This window comes from Vigna umbellata, chromosome 9, assembly GCF_029865625.1.
Source record: "Vigna umbellata cultivar VRB3 chromosome 9, Vumbellata_1.0, whole genome shotgun sequence".
NCBI lineage: Eukaryota > Viridiplantae > Streptophyta > Magnoliopsida > Fabales > Fabaceae > Vigna > Vigna umbellata.
Window position 1 is genome coordinate 18,189,426 of NC_142173.1, and position 20,419 is coordinate 18,209,844.

At 32.5% G+C, this 20,419-nt stretch overlaps 1 protein-coding gene across 1 annotated transcript; it reads left to right on the forward strand.

The window, feature by feature from the left end:
- The first annotated feature begins 5,384 nt into the window (after positions 1–5,384).
- Positions 5,385–10,983, forward strand: LOC124846104 (vesicle transport protein GOT1-like). The gene is made up of 7 exons (XM_088099021.1): positions 5,385–5,597; positions 8,577–8,659; positions 9,562–9,653; positions 9,756–9,836; positions 9,928–10,025; positions 10,108–10,189; positions 10,477–10,983. The coding sequence occupies exons 2-7, from the start codon at positions 8,629–8,631 to the stop codon at positions 10,513–10,515; spliced, it is 423 nt and encodes a 140-aa protein (XP_087955147.1). The 5' UTR covers positions 5,385–5,597; positions 8,577–8,628; the 3' UTR covers positions 10,516–10,983.
- The last annotated feature ends 9,436 nt before the right edge of the window (positions 10,984–20,419 follow it).

The window sequence follows — 20,419 nt, forward strand, 5'->3', positions numbered from 1 at the left end:
CAATAAACAAAATGAGTATTTGACAAAGTATAATTCCTATATAATAAATATAGTTGATGAAAGATGTTGTATGAAACAACTGTTACAACATCTGAACGAACAAAGAAAAAGTTTTAGTAAACTAGGACCAAACGATTCTATTGATAATAGACTCACTATTAAACGATGTATTATTATGAAAAGGTCAATGCATGATGATTAAGTAAATGCATTGCTAAGTGATGTCTTATTAAACATGTTATTATGATAGTAGAGCATCATTAGACAATATCTTTGATAAACACGCTTCTTTTGTATCTTGTTAAACAAAGCAACATGTGCTACATAATGTTTTTCAACGTGCTAAAGTTGTAAACAACGCTTCAAACAAAATATGTTGAAAAACACTTTCCTAAACGCGCTCTAGTACTAAACACAGATTATTAAACGAAGCGCTAAACAATACCTTGATACAAAAGGTTATTTTCATCCAACGATGAAAACTTTATGATCAATATTGGTATCTTTTCAAAAGCTCCTAGACATAGAAAAGTTGACGAACTTGTTTTGAACATGCAATATAAAACATTAAATGCATAACGTTTCAAACAACAAAAGTAAAAAAGAAAAGGACATATTTGTCAGCATGCATTTATACTCTACTTTGTGCAAATGCCTATTACAAGTATCCACCTACTCCATTGTCAACAAGTCAGGAGTGGACGTTAGAAACAAAGAAGACATTCATGGAATGTTCTCTCTATCAAAAGTCGAGCTGAAGAGATCGTACAACATAATTTTGATATAGTATTGCAAAAATCATGCTTACTCTCACACATTGACTTCAACCTATGGCTGTTGTAACGCCCCAATTCTAGGGTGTCACGGGTTATTCAAAAACCGTAAATTTCAACTTTCTATCATAGCACGAAAACATATTTTTCAAAAACCATAATATTTAAACATGCATAATTTATTCGAAGTATATGAGTTCCAAAAGACTTTTCCAATTACATTATTCATATAATGGAAATAACGAATGAAGTAAAATAACTATAACTACATTGTATTAAATTTAACAAAAATAACTTTCATTAAAAATCCCAAGTTTGTTCCTTGCCATCTCTCGAATCTATTATGCCTCAGCACCATCTACAACATCATCTGTTCACGTATACCACATTATACGATCATCGCCGATAATTTCATTCACAACACACAAACACAAACATGTATGGGGTAAACTACCTATAAAACAATCATAATAATAGTAAGATATAAAACACTGAATCAACCATAAACCATCTAATACCTAATGCTAATAACAATGATATTCCTAATCCTCTATCATGACAACTTAATCATAATGAATTACTTAATTCTCGATCCTCGATCCTTGATTCATTGACCATTGATGTCATTACTAACATCTTACACATAAACCCTTGGTCTATCCACTCATTAACACATGTTATAACTACTTACTATAACCATTATAGTAACACCACTATCAACATAGCATTACTTGGAGCATCTCAAATACCATGATCATCATTATAGATACGCCACCACCATCACGACTATTCCACTCATGAACAACACCATGAGCATCACTGTTCCATGAACACCCTAGTGGAAAAAGTCAATCTCACTTCTATACCTTACCTCACCTGCTTGTAATCACTCCTACATACCAATCTGTAGCTTCCCCTACAGATATGTTTGAGTAGTCCCACAATCCAGCTAAGAAACATGTAATCCTGTCACACAAGGAAACACCATCACCCCCACAAAAGGAAAGTTCAATACCCGAACAACCATTCCTTTGCACACAAGGAAAAAGCAAGCACCTATCCACAGATAGAACCAATATTTACTAGGTACAACTAGTAGACCTATCCTCCACTCTCATGTTCATCAACCACATACTCAGATACACCCTAACACTCACTCATGCTCCAACCTCAATCATACGTCAAACATGACCCTAAACATAACCATTAATCTTATTCTATGATTATCATAACGTTCTACAGCTCCTCAAGCTTGGTCCACGTCCATTTTTCATCAAAACAGCGTGATAATTGATTATAATAATTGATAATCAATTATTCCCGAAACGTTCATAATTACCCAAAACTACACTGTGATCATTGATTATCGCTTATGATAATCAATTATTTCAGTGGTTCTACACGCATCCATCGAGCTACAAATCAAACATAAAAGGTGAACGTTAGGGACAAAGGAGATATTCACATAATGTTCTTCTCCTAAAGCCATACCCAAAAGGAACGTACAACCTACTTCAAGCAAGATACTGAAAAAACATGTCTACTTTGACAAGTTGACTTACCTAACGACTGTTATACGAAGAAGAAAGAGAAAACACGAGTATCAAGGCTAAAAGCTCAAGTCTAACGGACAAATATTCACGAAGCCTTTAAATAGAAGAGCTTTGGAAAATAAAATTAAGAGGATAACTTAAGAGGATAGCCAAGTGAGAAGCTTACAACAAAACATTTGTCTACAAGCATTCAAGAGAAAAGAAAGCAAAAAGCTCAAGAAAAAGAATGAGTCTAAGCTGAAGAAGAGAAAAGCGAAGAGAATAGAAAAAGAGAAAAGAAATCCTCTCAAACTTCATTATTGTATTGCTTACTATTGTAAGAGAAAATACAAAAACATCTGAGAGTGTTAGACTGCTTTGTATTGTAATCAAATCCTCTTTACAAGAGATATAGTCTGAACTACTTGTAAGAAATCATTGATTGCAATTCTAAAGAGAATTAAAATACTTACAACTGAACTCAGTTTGAGTTGAGGAATCTTAGCAAGGTTGTTAAGTACCGGGAGTGGTTCGAATACTCAAGAAAATCTAGGCTAGGGTTGTTGAGTACCAGGAGTGGTGCTAATACTCCAAGAAAATCTCAAGTAGGGTTGTTGAGTACCAAGAGTGGTGCATATACACAAAGACCAGGAGTGATGCTAATACTCATTTGTAATCGTGTGAAGATTATGGTGGAACCCTCTGCGGAGGAGATTAGACATAGCTTAGTTGGAGCAAACCACTATAAAAACACTTGTGCAATTATCTATTCTCTTATCTAAACGATCCTCTTACAAAAACACATGTGTTGATGATTGTAATGACGATGATGCTCCAAAGGAATGCTAAGATGATAATGATAGTATCATGTGGTGTAGTTAGCATAGGTGTGTTGTTGAGAGGATATATGGTCAGTCTATGTTTATGATGTTTGTGATAACATTGCGGATCGATGATCAAGGATCGAGTAATTTAAAATGATTGAATTGTTTTATGTTATAGGATTAGGAATTCTATGGGTAATACTTCTATGCATGGGTTGTTTGATTATTGTTGATATAATCAGTATGTATGAATCCTATTTTATGATTGTTTTATCGGTAACTTACCTTATACATGTTTGTGTTGTGTGTTTATGAATGAAATTATCGGTGATGATCGTATAATGTGTTATACGTGAGCAAATGATGTTGGAGATGTTGCTGATACATGATAGATTTGAGAGATGACGGGGGACATATTTGGAATTTTCTCTTAAAGTTATTGTGTTTGAACATTTGATACAATGTAATTGGAGTTCTTTATTTCCTTCATTATTTTCATTATTTTTGAATAATGTAATTGGATAAGGTTTTTGTAACTATTATTTTTTGAATAAATAATGGACGTTTAATTATTGAGGTTTTTGAAAAGTAGGTTTTCGCGCTATGATAAAAGTTTGAAATTTATTTGTTTTTGTAACAACTCCTATCATCCTAAATTTGGAGGCTTTACACACATGGTTCTCAACAAGCAACACTTAGCCTCGACATGTAGCTCTTGGCAAAGGGCATTTAGATATGGGTGGATGATATCAGGTCTTAGCAAGTAACACATAACCCTTAGCAAGAGGCATGAGTCCGTTAGTAGGCTGCACTTGATCTTTGGCAAGGAACACACAATACTTAGTATGCGACATATGATGTACCTATCCTTCAAGAGACAAGTCTTGACCTTTAGCGAGCCCTTCTTAGCCTTTTAGTAAACAATTATTAACCTTTAGCAGATAATACTTAGTATTCTGTATGCGACATATATCAAGCTTTACTTAAATAGTGTTCGATCTTTGACAAACTACAAGTAGATGTGTTGTGCATTCCAATTATTCTAAGAAGAGATTAATATTGATGAAACTGAAGAATGTTTACTACATACAATACAATGTTTTACTCTTTTATATTTCTAAAATAGGAATTTTAGTTTTCAAATATCTAATTACATACCTTATTAAGAATTTATTGTGAAGAGGTAATACAATAAATAAAATTTGAAGCTTTAGAATTTTACAAGATTGCCTATAAAATGAATTATTCTATATTTATATAGTGTTTTTAGTGTTCAGATTTTTATAATATAAAAGTCTGCACGGTCACAAATAATAGAAAGAAAGGGTATTGAAATTATAAAAGATTAATTATACGTAGGTTTATCTTTTGTATAATTTTATATGATCTTTTACAAGTTCCAGTTCTTGAATTTGTAATTAGAAATATTATTTAGTGATAATAGTATTTCTCACAAAATTTATGAAAATTAGTTTTTATTATTTTTTATAGGTGCAAATAACCTTGTATTGAGACTGAGGGCACTGAAAATGGATATTTAAATGTTTTCATATAGGAAGTTTCTCGAATAATATCGTTAGGATGGATAATATCATTTGAAGTATTATTCGTTTTTATAGTTTTGTTTTTTAAAATGACTATTTAAACTTTTTTTTCAGTACAATTCTTAAGCAACGTGAAATGACTAAGTGGATAAAATAATATTTATCAAAATAATATTTTAAGAAATTGTATATTTATAGTAATTTATTAGTATAAAAATATTATCACGAGGAAGAAGGAATAGCTAACAGGATATATTGAACTTAGGGTTTTTGAAGCTATCCAGAAATGAAAATGATATTCAATTTCCTTTTCACTATAAAGTCATGGCTTAGAATTAATCAATCACCAACGTTGCTTGTAATTATCAATAATAAAATAACATTTTGTATCTTAAAAAATGCATCAGAATTAAAAAGAAATTAAATATAATTAGTAGTTTTAACACTTTGAATAATTTTCTAATTATTAATAATAAACAATATTTACATTAAAAATGCATACCCATTAAACTAATTTCATTAAACACACAACTTTAACCTAACAAGAAACATCAACCATAAACTAAATTACAAAAGAAGTTTGTAAATTTAAAGTTAATTTTAATTTTATAAAAAATAGTTTTATTTCTTTTATACATTTTTCGATGTTAATCTTTCACGAGAAACTCGTCACATATAGAACTAATTCAACCCACTTCAGTCTTTGCCTCTAAGTTAACACAAAAATAAAATACTTAGTGACACTTATTTCTTAACACAGACGACTTAAAGTACCTGTTATTCTATTGGCTGACCAACGTAGATTCAATTCTCACGCGTCTCTCCATAAAATCACTTCCATTTTCGCCGTCGAATCACAACTTCCCCCGCCGTATCCGCCGCCGGTCACCACCTCTTCCCGGAGACTCCGCGCTAGGTTAACCGGTAATCATTTTTTTTTTGTGAATCTGAAGATTGTGCTGTTCCTGTTGCTGGATCCCTTTCATTTTTTAGCCGTAACTACTATGCGATGTGAGATCCAAGCGCTTCAATATATTTTTCTGTTCGAATCAATTTTTTCATCTTCTAATTTGGAGGTTTCTCTCTCTCTCTCTCTCTCTCTCTCTCTCTCTCTCTCTCTAATTAACAAGCGTTCGCGGCATGAACGTGTTTTCTGTGTTTCGTGTTTGCGTTTTTCAAAGCACGAAAGCATGTTGCCGCGAGAAATTCCTGTTCCGAATCGTTAAAACGTGTTACTTGTTTGTGTTCTCAACCGTTGTTTTTTGTTGAATTTGGTTAATTAGAATGGGACAGTTTGCCATGCTGTAGTTGTTGTTTCTGTTATTGGCGATTATTGTGTTTGCCATGCTGTAGTTTGATAGTTTCGTAGATCTGGCCTTTGTTACAGTTAGTTGTGGATTTTTGGGTTTTCACTATTGAAGTAGCAAGGCTAATGCGACTATTTTCTATAAGGATTACTCATGGATGATCTTTGGTGCTTAAGTTTTGCTGTTTCCTTTTTTGTTTAAATTTCCATTTTCTTTTTCTTTTCATCTATTACATTTGTATTGACTTTTAAATGGATGCTGATTGACGCAGTTTAATTTGCGTAAAGGTACTGATTTTGAATATTTGAAGTTGTCAGAACATAATAGAGATCGACAATAGCATATTGTAAATCCCGGGAAGTGGTGCTTTGTGGCTAGCCCTGAAAATGTTGTTGTGGGAGAGTGGGAATTAGAATTAGTGCTATTTTGAACATTATAATTCAAACTAAGTAATTTATAATAGTACTAATAGAAGTTCTAAAAAACCGAAAAAAGAGCCCTAAGTTAAAGAATTTCATCATGAATAATATGCCACTTTATACACATAATCACCATTGATCTAAGCTAAGAGCGATAAAAACCATACTAATGAAGTCAAAAAAATGAAAGGTGATGGTGAAGTTAATATTAAAAGAACGTATCACATTAGATAAAAATGAGCAGAATGGGAAGTGGGAAATCTAACGGAAAAAGAGCAGTACACGGAAATATTAAGTCCGGGAAAGAGTGAAGGAACAGAAGTTAAATGAGAGGTAACTTTTTCTGTGAATTGATAAGGAAGAAGTGTTTAAATCCCATTATTTTTCTGAAGCAAAAATTTCATTAGAAAATGTTAGACAAATCGCAATTTGACCCTAAAACAGACCCAACAATGTTGTTTTCAAGGTAAAATGGGTTTATGTTGCCTATAACACAGTATTGCCGATATAGTGTGTGGAAAGCTACTACTGAAAATTCGTTTTGAACTTTGAATCCCATAGCAGCTTAGGGCCACTTCTTTTGACTATGGCGATGTTACAGCTTGCTGTTAATTACTAAGTAACACTAGTTGATGTATTTGAGTTGATTATATTTTGGTTTCACTAATTGTAGTTGATTGACCATGTATCTTTGCCAGGGTTTAAACTATTAGGACTTTGCTGTTTTATTTTATTAATCCTTGAAACTAGCTAATGGCACTGCATAGGTCCTTCTGTTTAGGATGGCAATTAACAGAATCCTAAATTACATGTTAGGAGCTCTTGTGGTACATTTATGCTTCCTTCATCCACATGATGTCACCACTGAAAAATTCATTCTCTAAAATTAGGAATAAAACATAATTCTTTTGCTAAAACAGAAAAAGAAAAAAAAAAACTGCAAGATCAAAATCTTAGGGCTTTTGCCCCAAAATAAGGAACGTATTGTAATTTCCAAATTCATAGCATTTTGTCTTCTCTTTTGAGGTCAGTCATGGTTCAGGGCGTTCAATGTTTCAGGCAAGACTGTGGGAAAGGGTTTAGCAGCAGAGAAGGGAATAAATTCTGCCAGGATGATTGAGTTTCTGGTCTGTGAAATCCCATTGGTAGGGTATCAGATATTACAGAGTTGATTGTGGCTGTTGACAGCTGTTGCTGGGCATATGGGATTCTGTCTCAAAATTGGTTCAGTAATTGTTCAATTACTGTCTACCTGAGTTTGGGGGGAATTGATGAGGTGATTGCAGATTGTAGGGGTGTGCTGAGTTCGACTGGACCTTTATGTTTCTTATGGATATTTGGAAGGAGGAGGTTGGTGTTATTGTAGATTTGGGTGAGGGGAATATTGCTATTTCTGATTTGGAATTATGTTTGCTAGTTGCTACCGGGTATAAATGATGAAAGGATTTCTGGGTTAAGTTCCTTAATAAATGATGATTGCTTGAGGTGTAGTTTCTGGAGTTATTTTGGATTTAAATAATGGATTTTTGGTATTAATGACTGATGATTTGTTGTACTTACCAGTCAAGTGATTTTTGTTTAGGTTACAGGAATTTTTGATTTTCTAAGTAATGGTATGGACTATGGAGGGATGTTTGAGCCTTTGATGATCTCTATGGGGAAATTTTCTACTGTGTTTTTGTCAACCTGTTAACTGTTGAAACTTGTAAAGAATGAATTTGTTGTTGCTTGCTTTCTTAATTTTCTCAGACCCATGCATGTGTGTGTATGTTATGCCTGCTGTGCTTCAAAGTGACTAAGGATGTAAACACAATTGGGAGGATGTATTTCTATATGTGTATGAAAACTGCTGATTGGAGAATGGGTATGCTTATGGCTTCCCTACGGTTGCTATTAGAGAACCTTTGGTTCAAGGAGGAAGAGAGATAAAGTGATTAGGGAGATGAAAAAGGTATCCACATGGAAAACTTATGTAAACCCTATTTTCCAAGGACCAAATTTGCACATTATATTTTAAGATTTTTCATACTTAACTCTCGATTCTCCTGGAATTTTTCCTTTTATTGAGATTTATGTTGGCTTTGGTGTTGCTGTGTGTTCTTTAGTCAAACTAGTTGAGGAGAGAATATTTGTAAGCATTTCGTATGATTTTTATTAACTGACTTATTTTCTTCCAGCATTTGTTTCAGTGAAAGTAAGACACTAGGACGTCTCAATCATTGGTATAAAATGGTTTCCTTCGAAATGAATGATCGAAAGAGTAAGTGGAATTTGATGTTTTTGCTGGCAATAATGTTATCGCATGACTTGGTTTTCTGTCTTTAGTATTCAAGCATATGGCACGAGGGTAGAGGTTATTAGAGTCCGCAATAATTCCATAAATAAATTAGTGATTGAATTAATTTATTTTGAAGAAATGCTATCTTGTCAAAATACCCTGTGTATTTTTTATTTTCAGGGTTTTATCAATAGTTTGTTAGAGGATTTAAATCATATAATTTGTGAAAGACCATTAATTTTTTCTGGAGTTAGCGAAGTTCTTTTAGCGAGTCCAAATATGCATGCACATTATGCTTTTCTGTCTTTTTGAATAACGCCTAGAGTTTTTAAAATTTGTCTGCAACCGACTACTACTTATCTTGGTTTTTTTTTATCAAAGCTCCTTTGAGGAGAAGTTGGCAGTGTGGGCCATGTGTTGTGTTATGCATTATGCTGGGAGCATGGTGGGTTTTGTCCATATAGGAGGTCAAGGTGAAATAAGAGGAAAAGGAAAAGAGCATAATTTCTGTCAATTCTATCCATCCTAAGCGAGAGATTAAACATGTTTTTATTTTTCGTATTTTGAAATCTCTTTTGATAGTAGTTAAAATAGTCATTACTTGTATAAATATTATGCTGAATCCTTTCTTGATGTAGAAGTAACAATATGTCTGCACAATGCTATAGCAGCTATACCAGTGCTGTGAACCTATTTTCTTAGCAAGAAATCTTTCTAGATATCAGTTTTTAAAACATTTATTAGTTCTCTTGCTTTTTCGTACTTGTTCTGTAATCTTGACTAACAAAATGACAAGGTTAAATATATATGTTTTATTGCTGGCATATCTTTTTATCGTTCTAATATCTTCTGAAATTTAATGCTTGCATTGCCACATTAAACAGAGATTGGATTGGGATTAACGGGCTTTGGAATATTTTTCTCATTCCTTGGTGTTATGTTCTTCTTTGACAAGGGATTGCTTGCAATGGGAAATGTAAGTGTTATGACAAATTTCATGCTTATGATTTTTTATCTTTCTGCTAACTATGTGGTTCTACTTAATAATATCTTTTGTTACACTTGTCACTCAAATCAGATCCTCTTTGTTTCTGGAGTTTCCCTGACTATTGGACTGAAATCCACCATGCAATTCTTCATGAAACGTAGTAATTTCAAGGTAAACTTTGTCATCTGTTTCTTTCTAAATTCCATGTCTCTTCATGGTTCATTTTCAACCCTAACCTTTTACATATTTACTGGTTCTGTAGGGAACCATTTCATTTGGTATTGGATTCATTATTCTTATCTTGGGGTGGCCTATTCTGGGCATGATTGTGGAGTCTTATGGATTCATCGTACTCTTCAGGTTTAGTCAAAATAAAAAAAGAAATCCTGTTATATGAAGTATGTTTTGTGCTTAGGACTTATGATGAAATGATATTTTGCAGTGGTTTCTGGCCTACACTGGCTGTTTTCATTCAGAAGATCCCTGTTCTAGGTTGGTTGTTTCAACAACCATACATTCGATCGGTAAGTTGAGCTGAAATGTCTTTTTACTTTCATCATATTGCTTAAGCATTTACATTACCATTTAGTAGAGCTATTTGTTTTAGAATTTGAGCTGAAATGTCTTTTTCTATCATCATATCTTATGCTTCTGCATGTTATATCAATACTGGATTTTGATGGTCTTGAACAAATCTTAGTTACTGTGGTAGATCTGAGCTTCTACGTTTTCAGTGATAAATGTCTTAAAGAAAAGTTGGGTGCATAATATGCTGAAATGATCGAAATCTGCTTTTTCTGTCAACTTGCAGTTATTGGATCGATACAGAGGCAGACGTGTGCCCGTGTAGCACGTGGAACTTTAGAAGATTATGTAGCTGCTAGCAAGCGCATATGTAAGTCACTGTAAAGATAATACTCTGATATGGAGACCCGAGTCTGAATTGTGATGGTAGAAAAGTGTGATAGCCATTTTATTCAAAGAAAAAATGGTTTTTGTATTCGTTTTACAAGTCCTCTGTAGTCTCTTTTTGATTCTGACGCTTATGGAAAATCAATTAATTGGTCTTCGGAGTTCTCAGTTCTTCAATTTCATCTGCCTTACTATTCTAATCAGATGACATCTCTGGAAAGGTTTGTGCGCTTGGAGTGTTACTACTTGTGAGAGGAATATAACAATTTTAAATGATATCAAAATGGTGTTAGCGCAGCAATATGGGGATTTGATATTTTTATTTATTTATTTGTAATACACTCTTCCAGGGAGTGTTGGATTGACTGTAGAATTAAATTTTTTGAAATATAATATCTTCCTAATTCATTGTGGTGCCATCTATTAGATTCTTCGCAGTTAACCCTCGGAATAATGTTGAAAGCTTAGTTGACTTTCACTTGAAGCATAGGAGTTTATGCTTGACTGGATTCGTTGTAATTAAATAGTAACCTAAATCAATATACAAATTAATTGAGATTTGTTTTTGTTTGATTTAAATTTAATATAAAATTTGAATTAAGTTCAAATAATGTTTTGCTATTCAGTTTGTATGGCGTGTGCAATTTCTTATAAAAATGTAAAATACATTTTATAAATAATAAAAATGAACAGTTTTCTTCGATAATAATTCCATGCATCTTATATTGAAAAGTTGTTGTCGTAATTAGAATGTTCAATGGACGATGAAAAAGATAATGACTCTTAACTATACTTTATTAAAAAAATGACGTGTTTTAAAAGAAAATAGTTAAAGAAATCAAATTTAAGTCTAGAAGGTGTAGAAAAATATATTAACACTTTTGTAAATTCGTTAGAATATTTATTTTACCTCTTAGATCATATAAAATTATATAAAATATTAAATAAAACTTTTTTTTTTAATTTTTATGAAAAATACCTATTTGAGTTCAATAAGATTCTATTATAAAGATATTTATTTAGGCTCAGTGATATGCTGACCTCGCTTGTATTTTCTTTAAAAATCTAGATTGTGTAGGCCTTTCTTAAAGTTTTGTTTGCTGACATTTCTAATTAATTTTTAATAAATAAGAAATTAGTGAAAAATACCGAGAAATTAGAATGAACTTGAGAGTTCGCTTTTTCCTTTCTTAAGATTTCGTATTTACAATGGTATTCACTCAATCCCCGATTGTTTTGTTTTGGACCAAGTGCCTAAATATTTTAGACTAAGTATATCCACTTCAAAAATAATATCTCTATTTTTATTGCTTATTTAAATACTATATTCATCCACCTATTGATAAAATAATACAATAATACTTTTGTATGAAGTTGTATCTTTTTCAATTAAAAGTTTTGTTTGAAACTATTCTTACCTTTAATTTTGTAATTAAGTTGAAGCAACTAGATTTCAGAATTACAAGATTTTAATATTACAAGGTATTACAAGATTTTAAAGACTACTGTACTTAAGTTTTGATACATACAAACATACTATTGATAAATAATTGTAGAAATTTTGAAAGAAAATATAATAAATAAAATTTCATATTATTTATAATAGTTAATCAATATGTATGACTAGGATGATTTATAATATGTAAACTTGTAACATTGTATTTAAATATAACAAATGCTTCTTGATTATCCATTTAAAATTAAGATGCGTTTCCGTCTAAGATTTTCAATCTTCTATCATATAAATATTGGAAGAGTGGTGATTTCTTGTATGATACGATTGGAACACTTAAATGGTTTTGTGGCGTTCAGGACATAAACTCCTTTACACGTTAATAGCACTAAAATGATGGAAAAAGAAGTTATAATATCTTAAAGAATATAATAGTCCACTTCACAATCCTAGTTTTTTTTATACTGTTTTCAATCACAATGTAAAATTATTTTATATTGTCACTGGATCAATTTTTTCTCTATCTTAAAATGTTAACATTATTTTATATTTATTTTATATTACCTGTTATTTTCAAAACAAATAAAAAGTCAATACAAATATTGAGAGTAAAAAGTTCAAACATATTTTAAAATTTCCAAAATTTATTTTTGTTTGCTAATATTTCATTTTTGTTTAAGTAATGATGCAAATCATGTTCAAAAAGATAGTAGACAATTTTAGGGAGAAAAGCTTTTTTTTTTTTAATTCCCTTGTTTAATGATACTTAAGAACTATGTTACATGCGAAAACATGTTTTTAAATAGAAGTGTCAAAATAGGATTTGATATGCTATAAAAAGACACTTTGTTGTGGATTCAATGATTAAATGGTATGGATGGGTATGAAAACTAACAAACATTAGGTGTTTCTGATAAGACCTTTAAGGTGTATGTTAGGAAGAACGTTCAAAATAAGAAGTTTCATGACATTCAGTGGTGGTTGGGCAGTTTAGGGGTGGTTAGAGGTAGTTATTCAGTTTAGTAAGGGTTATCTTTTAAGGAGTAAAAGGTTCCTTCTGGTGGGTGTGTTGTATTTTCTTAAGTTTGGCCAGGGTTTATCCTGTATGAAGGGATTTATTTCCCTTGGATGCGGTTGAATGTTCCCTTAATTACGTTTTTCGTTAATGTTAATGTGAACTTACGTTGAATTGTCAGTTTTGAGTGTTTAATCCTAATATATGATCTATAGATTGGTTTCTTACTCTCAAGAAACCTAACAAATTGGTCCGACCTGCCGAATAAAAAACACAAAGTGAGTCATGGAGAGTAGAGTGAGCATGTTAGAAAGGGAAATTGAGGAAATGAGGGAAGAATCCATAGCCAACTTTCAAAGGCTCAGTGATATGATTGAGGATGTTATGCGCAGACTTAAGAATATTGAAAAGGGTTCTGAAGGAAGCAAAGATTCTGTAAATGGGGATAGAGTAGGAAGAAGAGAAGAGGTGGATGAAGAATGGGAGGAAGAAAGAAGAGAAAATCAGCAGGAATGGATGAAAAAAGTAGAATTGCCTTCGTTTGAAAAAGGGGATCCTTCTTTAACCAAGAGAGTGGTGACTCCAACAACTTTATTAAAAGAAAAGGATATTGAAGTGGTGGCATTAGTTTGGAAGATGGGTAATGTTGAATTGGAGAAGGGATGTGGGGAACAAAACCAGTTAACAACCAAGAAAAACACAAAGTTGTAGGAAATTCTAAGTACTTTGAAGGCATTTTCAGTACACCAGAAGTTACCTTGCAAAAGGTATTTCAACCATCACATTCCTATTAAAGCCGAAATAGATCCAATCAATGTGAGACCTTATATGTACCCAAACCTATTAAAGGCATAAATTGAGAAACAAGTGACTAAGATGTTTCAGACAGGAATTATTGGACCCAGTAGTCCTTTTGCCACTCTAGTGATTTTGGTTAAGAAGAAAGATGAAAGTTGACATTTTTGCATTGATTATTAGGCTTTAAATAAGACTATAATTTCAGATAAATTTTCTATCCTAGTGATAGAGGAGTTGTTAGATGAATTGTATGGTGCTAGTTACTTCTTCAAAATTGATTTAAGGGCGGTGTATCATCAAATAATGATGGAGGAGAAAGATATCCCTAAAACGACGTTTAGGACACATCAAGGGCACTGTGAGTTTTTGGTGATGCCATTTGGGCTGTCAAATACCCCTACCACATTCCAAAGCATCATGAATATCGTTCTGAAGGAGTTTTTAAGGAAGAATGTACTTGGTTTTCTTTGATGATATATTGGTTTACAACAAGACTTGGGAGGAGCACAAAGAACATCTCCACCAAGTTCTTAGTACCCTAGGACAATTACAGTTGTTTGCTAATTGGAAAAAATGTGAATTTGGGAAGAAGCAAATCAGGTATTTGGGTCATATTATCTTAAGTCAAGGGGTACAGATAGACCCAAAGAAGGTGTTGGCTGGTCAAGATTGGCTTGTTCCATGGTCTATTAACGCTCTAAGGGGTTTCTTAGGCCTTATGGTTTATTATAGACGTTTCATTAAAAATTATGGGAAAATATCAAGGCCTTTGACATATTTACTAAATAAAGGACAAATTGTATGGTCCGCTCAATGCACCGGAGCTATGAACATCTTGAAGACAACATTAACAAAAACACCAATACTTGCTTTACCAGATTTCTCTCAAACATTTCATGTGGAATGTGATGCTGCAGGTAGGGGGTAGTGGCAACTCCATGGGATATCAGTCTCTCAGCTTCTTATTCAATGGAATTTGGAAGGACCCGAAGGCGCTATGTGGGAAGATGAAGGGACCACTCGTGATCAATTCCTAGACTTTCACCTTGAGGACAAGGTTGTTCGGAATAAGAGGAGTATTGATAAGACCTTTAAGGTGTATGTTAGGAAGAAGGTTCAAAATAAGAAGTTTCATGACAGTTAACGATTGTTGGGCAGTTTAGGGCAGTTTATGGGTGGTTAGAGGTAGTTATTCAGTTTAGTAAGGGTTATCTTTTAAGGAGGAAAAGGTACCTTCTGGTGGGTGTGTTGTATTTTCTTAAGTTTGGATAGAGTTTATCCTGTATGAAGGGATTTATTTCCCTTGGATGTTGTTGAATGTTCCCTTACTTACATTTTTCGTTAATGTTAATGTGAACGTTGAATTGTCAGTTTTGAGTGTTTAATCCTAATATATGATCTATGGATTGGTTTCTTACTCTTAAGAAACCTAACAGTTTCTCATTTATTTTCAAGAAGGATTAATCAGTTATCCAATTTCCACACCCTTAATTTTAGCAACATTTTTTACAACATTTTTCAACTATCTAAAGCAATAATGTCATAACATATTCTAATATTATATATAAAAAAAATCATCTAATTTTTCTAATTATATGCATTTATAGTAATATTCCATTTAAATAGTTTAAAATATCCCACATTGAATAAAACTAGAACAGTTAACCACAAAGAAAGTATATAAAAGTGACTTTACAATTATCCAAAAGATAACTATAAGTCAAGTTTATGTACATAAATCTATTATGAAAACTATCTACTCATATACAAAAGGTTTCTTTTATTACAACTCAAAAGATAACATTAGCTACACTAAGAAAACTATACATCTGAACCTTCACTGCTTAGGGCCTGCTCCACTATTTGCTCATCTCCCTCTATTCACACCCATTAGGTGATCATTTCAAATTCATACAACAAGCACAAACAACACAAAAGGGTAAGTTAATCTTAACACAATCAAACATTTAGTTCACAAATCAACATATAATATCTTAACCTTCAAACTAAACATAATACCTAAACATATCATAACATCTAGACTCAAAAAGTATGGATACATGCATTATTATCAGGCTACGGTGGGTTGTGCACTTATGGTAGCCTCTACTGCTCTGCAGATCCATTGTCAATGAGTTTCACTCTACTACACACAAGGTTAGTTCGTTAAACGCCTTAAGCAAAGGTAAAGCCTTAAATTAGAACCTCTTGCTACTCTCACCATATGCCTCACCCATCTCTACTTGAGAATGGATGACCATTAGAGGGTCAGGATAACCCCCAAACATGAGTTCCTACAATAATACATACACTACTTGAAACATCCATTAAGAATTTCACCTTATAAACTCTTTTCCAACCATACTTTAATACATACATAGCATAAACCTTCATAACATTCCATATATTCTACCAAACAAACTTTAAAGTATCCATATATTCTTCATTATAAGAAATAAAAGAAAAGAACATGTTGATAGAGGGAGCAATGTACAACTGAACCCATATCTCACATATGTGTTTTTTATGATGACAAAAGAAATGTTTTATAGTTTTTTGCACAACAAAATGACAAAACAATTGCTTGATTATATCTATGATTGTGCTTGAACTATTTATTATATGCATTCATTGTTTAAATATGAATCATTGGGTGAAAAACTTTGCACATTGTATATCTGCATGAATTGATCGATTACACTGTGTGCATAATCTGTTAAAATTCCTCATATATCAATATATGCTTATCAAAAGCAAAGCAAAAAAGTTTTAACCGATTACATTAATTGTATAATCGATTAAAACTTGTTGCTATGCCAGTACATGATTACTCAATGCATTGAAGTGTTCTGAATGGAAAAAGTTTTCAAAATTGCTTAATTATGGAATTTAACCGATTACGTTAATTTCTTAATCGGTTAAAATGCGTTTTATATGAAAACCTTTTTCTTGAAAAGTCATAACTATCAATAACGATCATATTTTGAATGTTGTGGCTTGTATGAAATGTTTAATCGATTGCATGCACTTTTAATCTATTAAAAATCCTATGCAAATTGATCGAGGTCATACCCGAATCAAATTAATATGCAATTAAAGTGGAGTATATACTAGGAAGTGACTCTTAGGTCGCCTCTCAAGGACCAAAAGTGATTCAGGCAATAGGTCAAACACGCAGTGGGTTGGAACAGATTGTGTTAACCAAAATTAACCGTTAAAAACACGAATTCAAACATTAATTAAAGACGGTTGGTCATCAGCTTAGTTACTATGCTAGCTCTCTCTAAAAGCCACAAGCTTTCTAAATAAAGCTAAACAAAGTTTCTTGGCCAAATACAAGGCCTAAAAGTGAGCTATAGTACATATTTATAAAATGTGTTTTAAGATAAAGAAGAAAACTAAAATGTGATCCTCCACAAAAGTAGAATCCTTCAAGCTCCATCTTCTTCTTCCATTTTCTTTGACCATGGCTCTTTATGAGAGGTCCAATGTCTTCCAAGGCTTAAGGGAAAGCAAGAACAAGCTTGAAAGTCCTTCTTCTTCTTCCAATCTCCTAGCCTTAACTTAAGTCGATGCTCCCTTCATGGATCTCCATTTAGTTCCCAAAACGGATTCCATCATTAAAGCATGCTATTATAAGAAGGTTGGTGTTCCTAAAGGGAAATTCAAGTGGATTCCAAAGGAACCAACACAAGTAACTAATAGCATAGGCTCCAAATTCATTTGGGTACCTGCTACCAAACCATTAAATTGTTTTGCAGGTAATTGAGATGAACTGGAACTGCACTAGCTCAATGAATGTGCAAAATTGAAACTTAAATCCCTCACAGCTCCTTGAGTTCATCAAATGTGGTAACTGACTGTAATACTAATAAAAGATGCATCATTTAGATTTTGTATAATCATTTGGATGTGTGTGATGAATGTTGGTTGTTTGGTATGAAAGAATTGTGTTAAAATTCATTTTTGCATGTTTTAACTGATTACGTTAGTAGTGTAATCGATTAGACTTTTCTCATTGCTTTCTCTGGTTACTGAAACTGTGATATGCAATTTCTCATTATTTTAACTGATTATGTTAGTATTTTAATCAATTAGATTTTTCTCACAACTCTCACTCTTTGCTAAAATTATGCTCTCTTATGTCTTAATCTGTTATGTAGATAGGGTAATCGATTATATTTGCTTCTGTATGGGCTTTTAAATTTTTAAATGGGTTTCCCTCTAAACTTAATCAATTAGGGTAAAACCTCAATCAACTAGATTGTTCTTGCATATTTCCATCTTTGTATCTTGGATCAACCCTAATTTTCTAAAATGAAATCATCTTGAATCCTAACTCCCCATGGCATCCTTGTCTAAATGTTACAATGGAGCCGTTAAAAAAGTCAGGTCAACAAGCCCCATAGGTTGGATCAGTGACGAAGACACACGAATGGACTTTGAGTGCTTCTAGCGCATGAGGAAGATTATCTGGCACAAGTTTATGGGTATACTCTTCTTCAGGCGAGAAGGGTTTGTTTTCCAAGACTAGCTAGAGTATCAAGGCTTTGCAAGGTTTGTTGAAATATCAGAAGATTGGTACCCTGACCTGATAAAGGTGTTCTATGCGAATCTTAAAGTTGAAAATGGAATTATTTGCTCTAAAGTAAAGGACGTGAACGTAATACTCGATGAAGGCATTTGGTAAACCATTGATGGCTTCAAGCTTGATGGACACAAGTCTCACTTGGGTGTCCCTAGTATGAACAAGCTTGGAATATATAAAGCTTGCTTGTGAAATCTAGATGAACCCAAAGATTACACACTGTTTAAAGTTAGGGATTGAAAAGGGATGACCAATTGTGCGCATTTGTTATTGCCTGGATTCTATTACCCAAAGGAGGTAATCATGCTCAACTCACAACTGAGGATGTATATCTAATTCATGCTCTCAAGGGAAGGCTACAAACTGATTGGACAACTACTGTTTGTGATCATATGGTTTAGATCTCAAAACAGAATATGGCTAGCCTTCCATATGTTGTTTTTGAGTCGTGTCATGCGTCATCATTTTGTTGACCTTACTGATGAAGTAACAATGAGCTGTAAAAAGACCAATTTGATCTCAAACCTTGCCCTTCATCATATGGGCTGAAGGAAAAGTGAAATAGGATGGACTTTCAAGGATGAGCAGAAAACTAGATGATGGAATTGACAATGTAGAAGTCTTTGAAAGTGACTCAGAAGATGAGGATATGGATGAGGATGTCAAGGTAGATGAAGATTACATAGATATTCCTTATTAGAATATGAGCTTAATATACTTTAATTCTATTTTGGGAAATTTTTAACTTAGCCATAAGGCTCTTTCTGCTGGAACATTCTGTTTTTATTATTCTTAGTTGTTAACGAAAGTTTGTTTGGAATTACTCTGACCAATGTTGAATTCTTGTTTGATGATTATATACATAAATGTTCATTGACTTGAGAAGTGTGACTACCGTGTTTGATATTGCTCATTTGAATGTTGTAGTGATTGAACTAAACTTGTGATTGAATGATTTTGTTCTAAGTATTAAACCTGGAATATGACTTGGTCTTGTGCTTCATCATTCATATTATTCATTGATCATGCATTGGTATACAATTGCTCAAATCATGATTGTTGTGATACTAACACTGTAAAATGTTGATAAAGTTGTTTTTGTAGGTTATAAAGTGATTATAACAGGTTTCATGATCCAATACACAGTGTATAACCATATCTGCGATTTTTAACAGATTAAACACTTGCCTAATCTGATAAATAATTGTATATCAATTTATAATCTATTACATTAATAATGTAATCGATTATCCGGCTAAATTTGGATTTATATGCTTATAACTGTAAGTTTAGATTGTTGAACAAGTTTTAAATGTTATTATATACATGTTTAGCATGAATCACATATCATATGTTGCATATAGCTCAAATTCACTTGAAAATCCATCTGTGAAATATGCATAACTATGCGTTTGTAACTTTGTTGCAGATTTGCTAATACTTGTATCATATATTCTGCTGGATATAGCTGGTATCTTATTGTCTTTTGTGCAATAATAATCATTGCTTCATATACATTGTATACATTACATGAGTATTGGAAAATGCACTTGATATCAAATGTTATGTTAATGTGACATCAATATAAATGCTCTAATACATGTTATATACCTTTGATATACTGTTTTTGAAGTGTTACATTGAGCTGTAATATACTCTATTATTATTCTCATAAACTGTCACAATGTTATATCTCTTTTTGATAGGGGAAGCATCATATTCTCAAATAGTTTGTATGTAACTTTTGATGTTTCTTTTAGAACATATAAATTCCATGTTACTTGTTTTGCCATTTTTTTCTAATGCCAAAAAGGGGAAAGTAATTGGAAAACATGTTTCTTGTTAGTCATCATAAAAAAAGAGGGAGATTTTTGATAGAGGGAACTTAAACCTCCTTATATATCTTGGTTTTTGATGATGAACAAGAGAATGATTTTATAGTTTCTTGCACAACAAATGACATAACAATTGTATTATCTGTATCTTGT

Bases quoted from the DNA above. Each gene is read 5' to 3' on its own strand.
- LOC124846104 (XM_088099021.1), top strand. From the start codon at position 8,629: ATGGTTTCCTTCGAAATGAATGATCGAAAGA. The intron at 8,660-9,561 runs GTAAGTGGAATT...CACATTAAACAG, and splicing joins CGAAATGAATGATCGAAAGA to AGATTGGATTGGGATTAACG. The intron at 10,026-10,107 runs GTTTAGTCAAAA...GATATTTTGCAG, and splicing joins GGATTCATCGTACTCTTCAG to TGGTTTCTGGCCTACACTGG.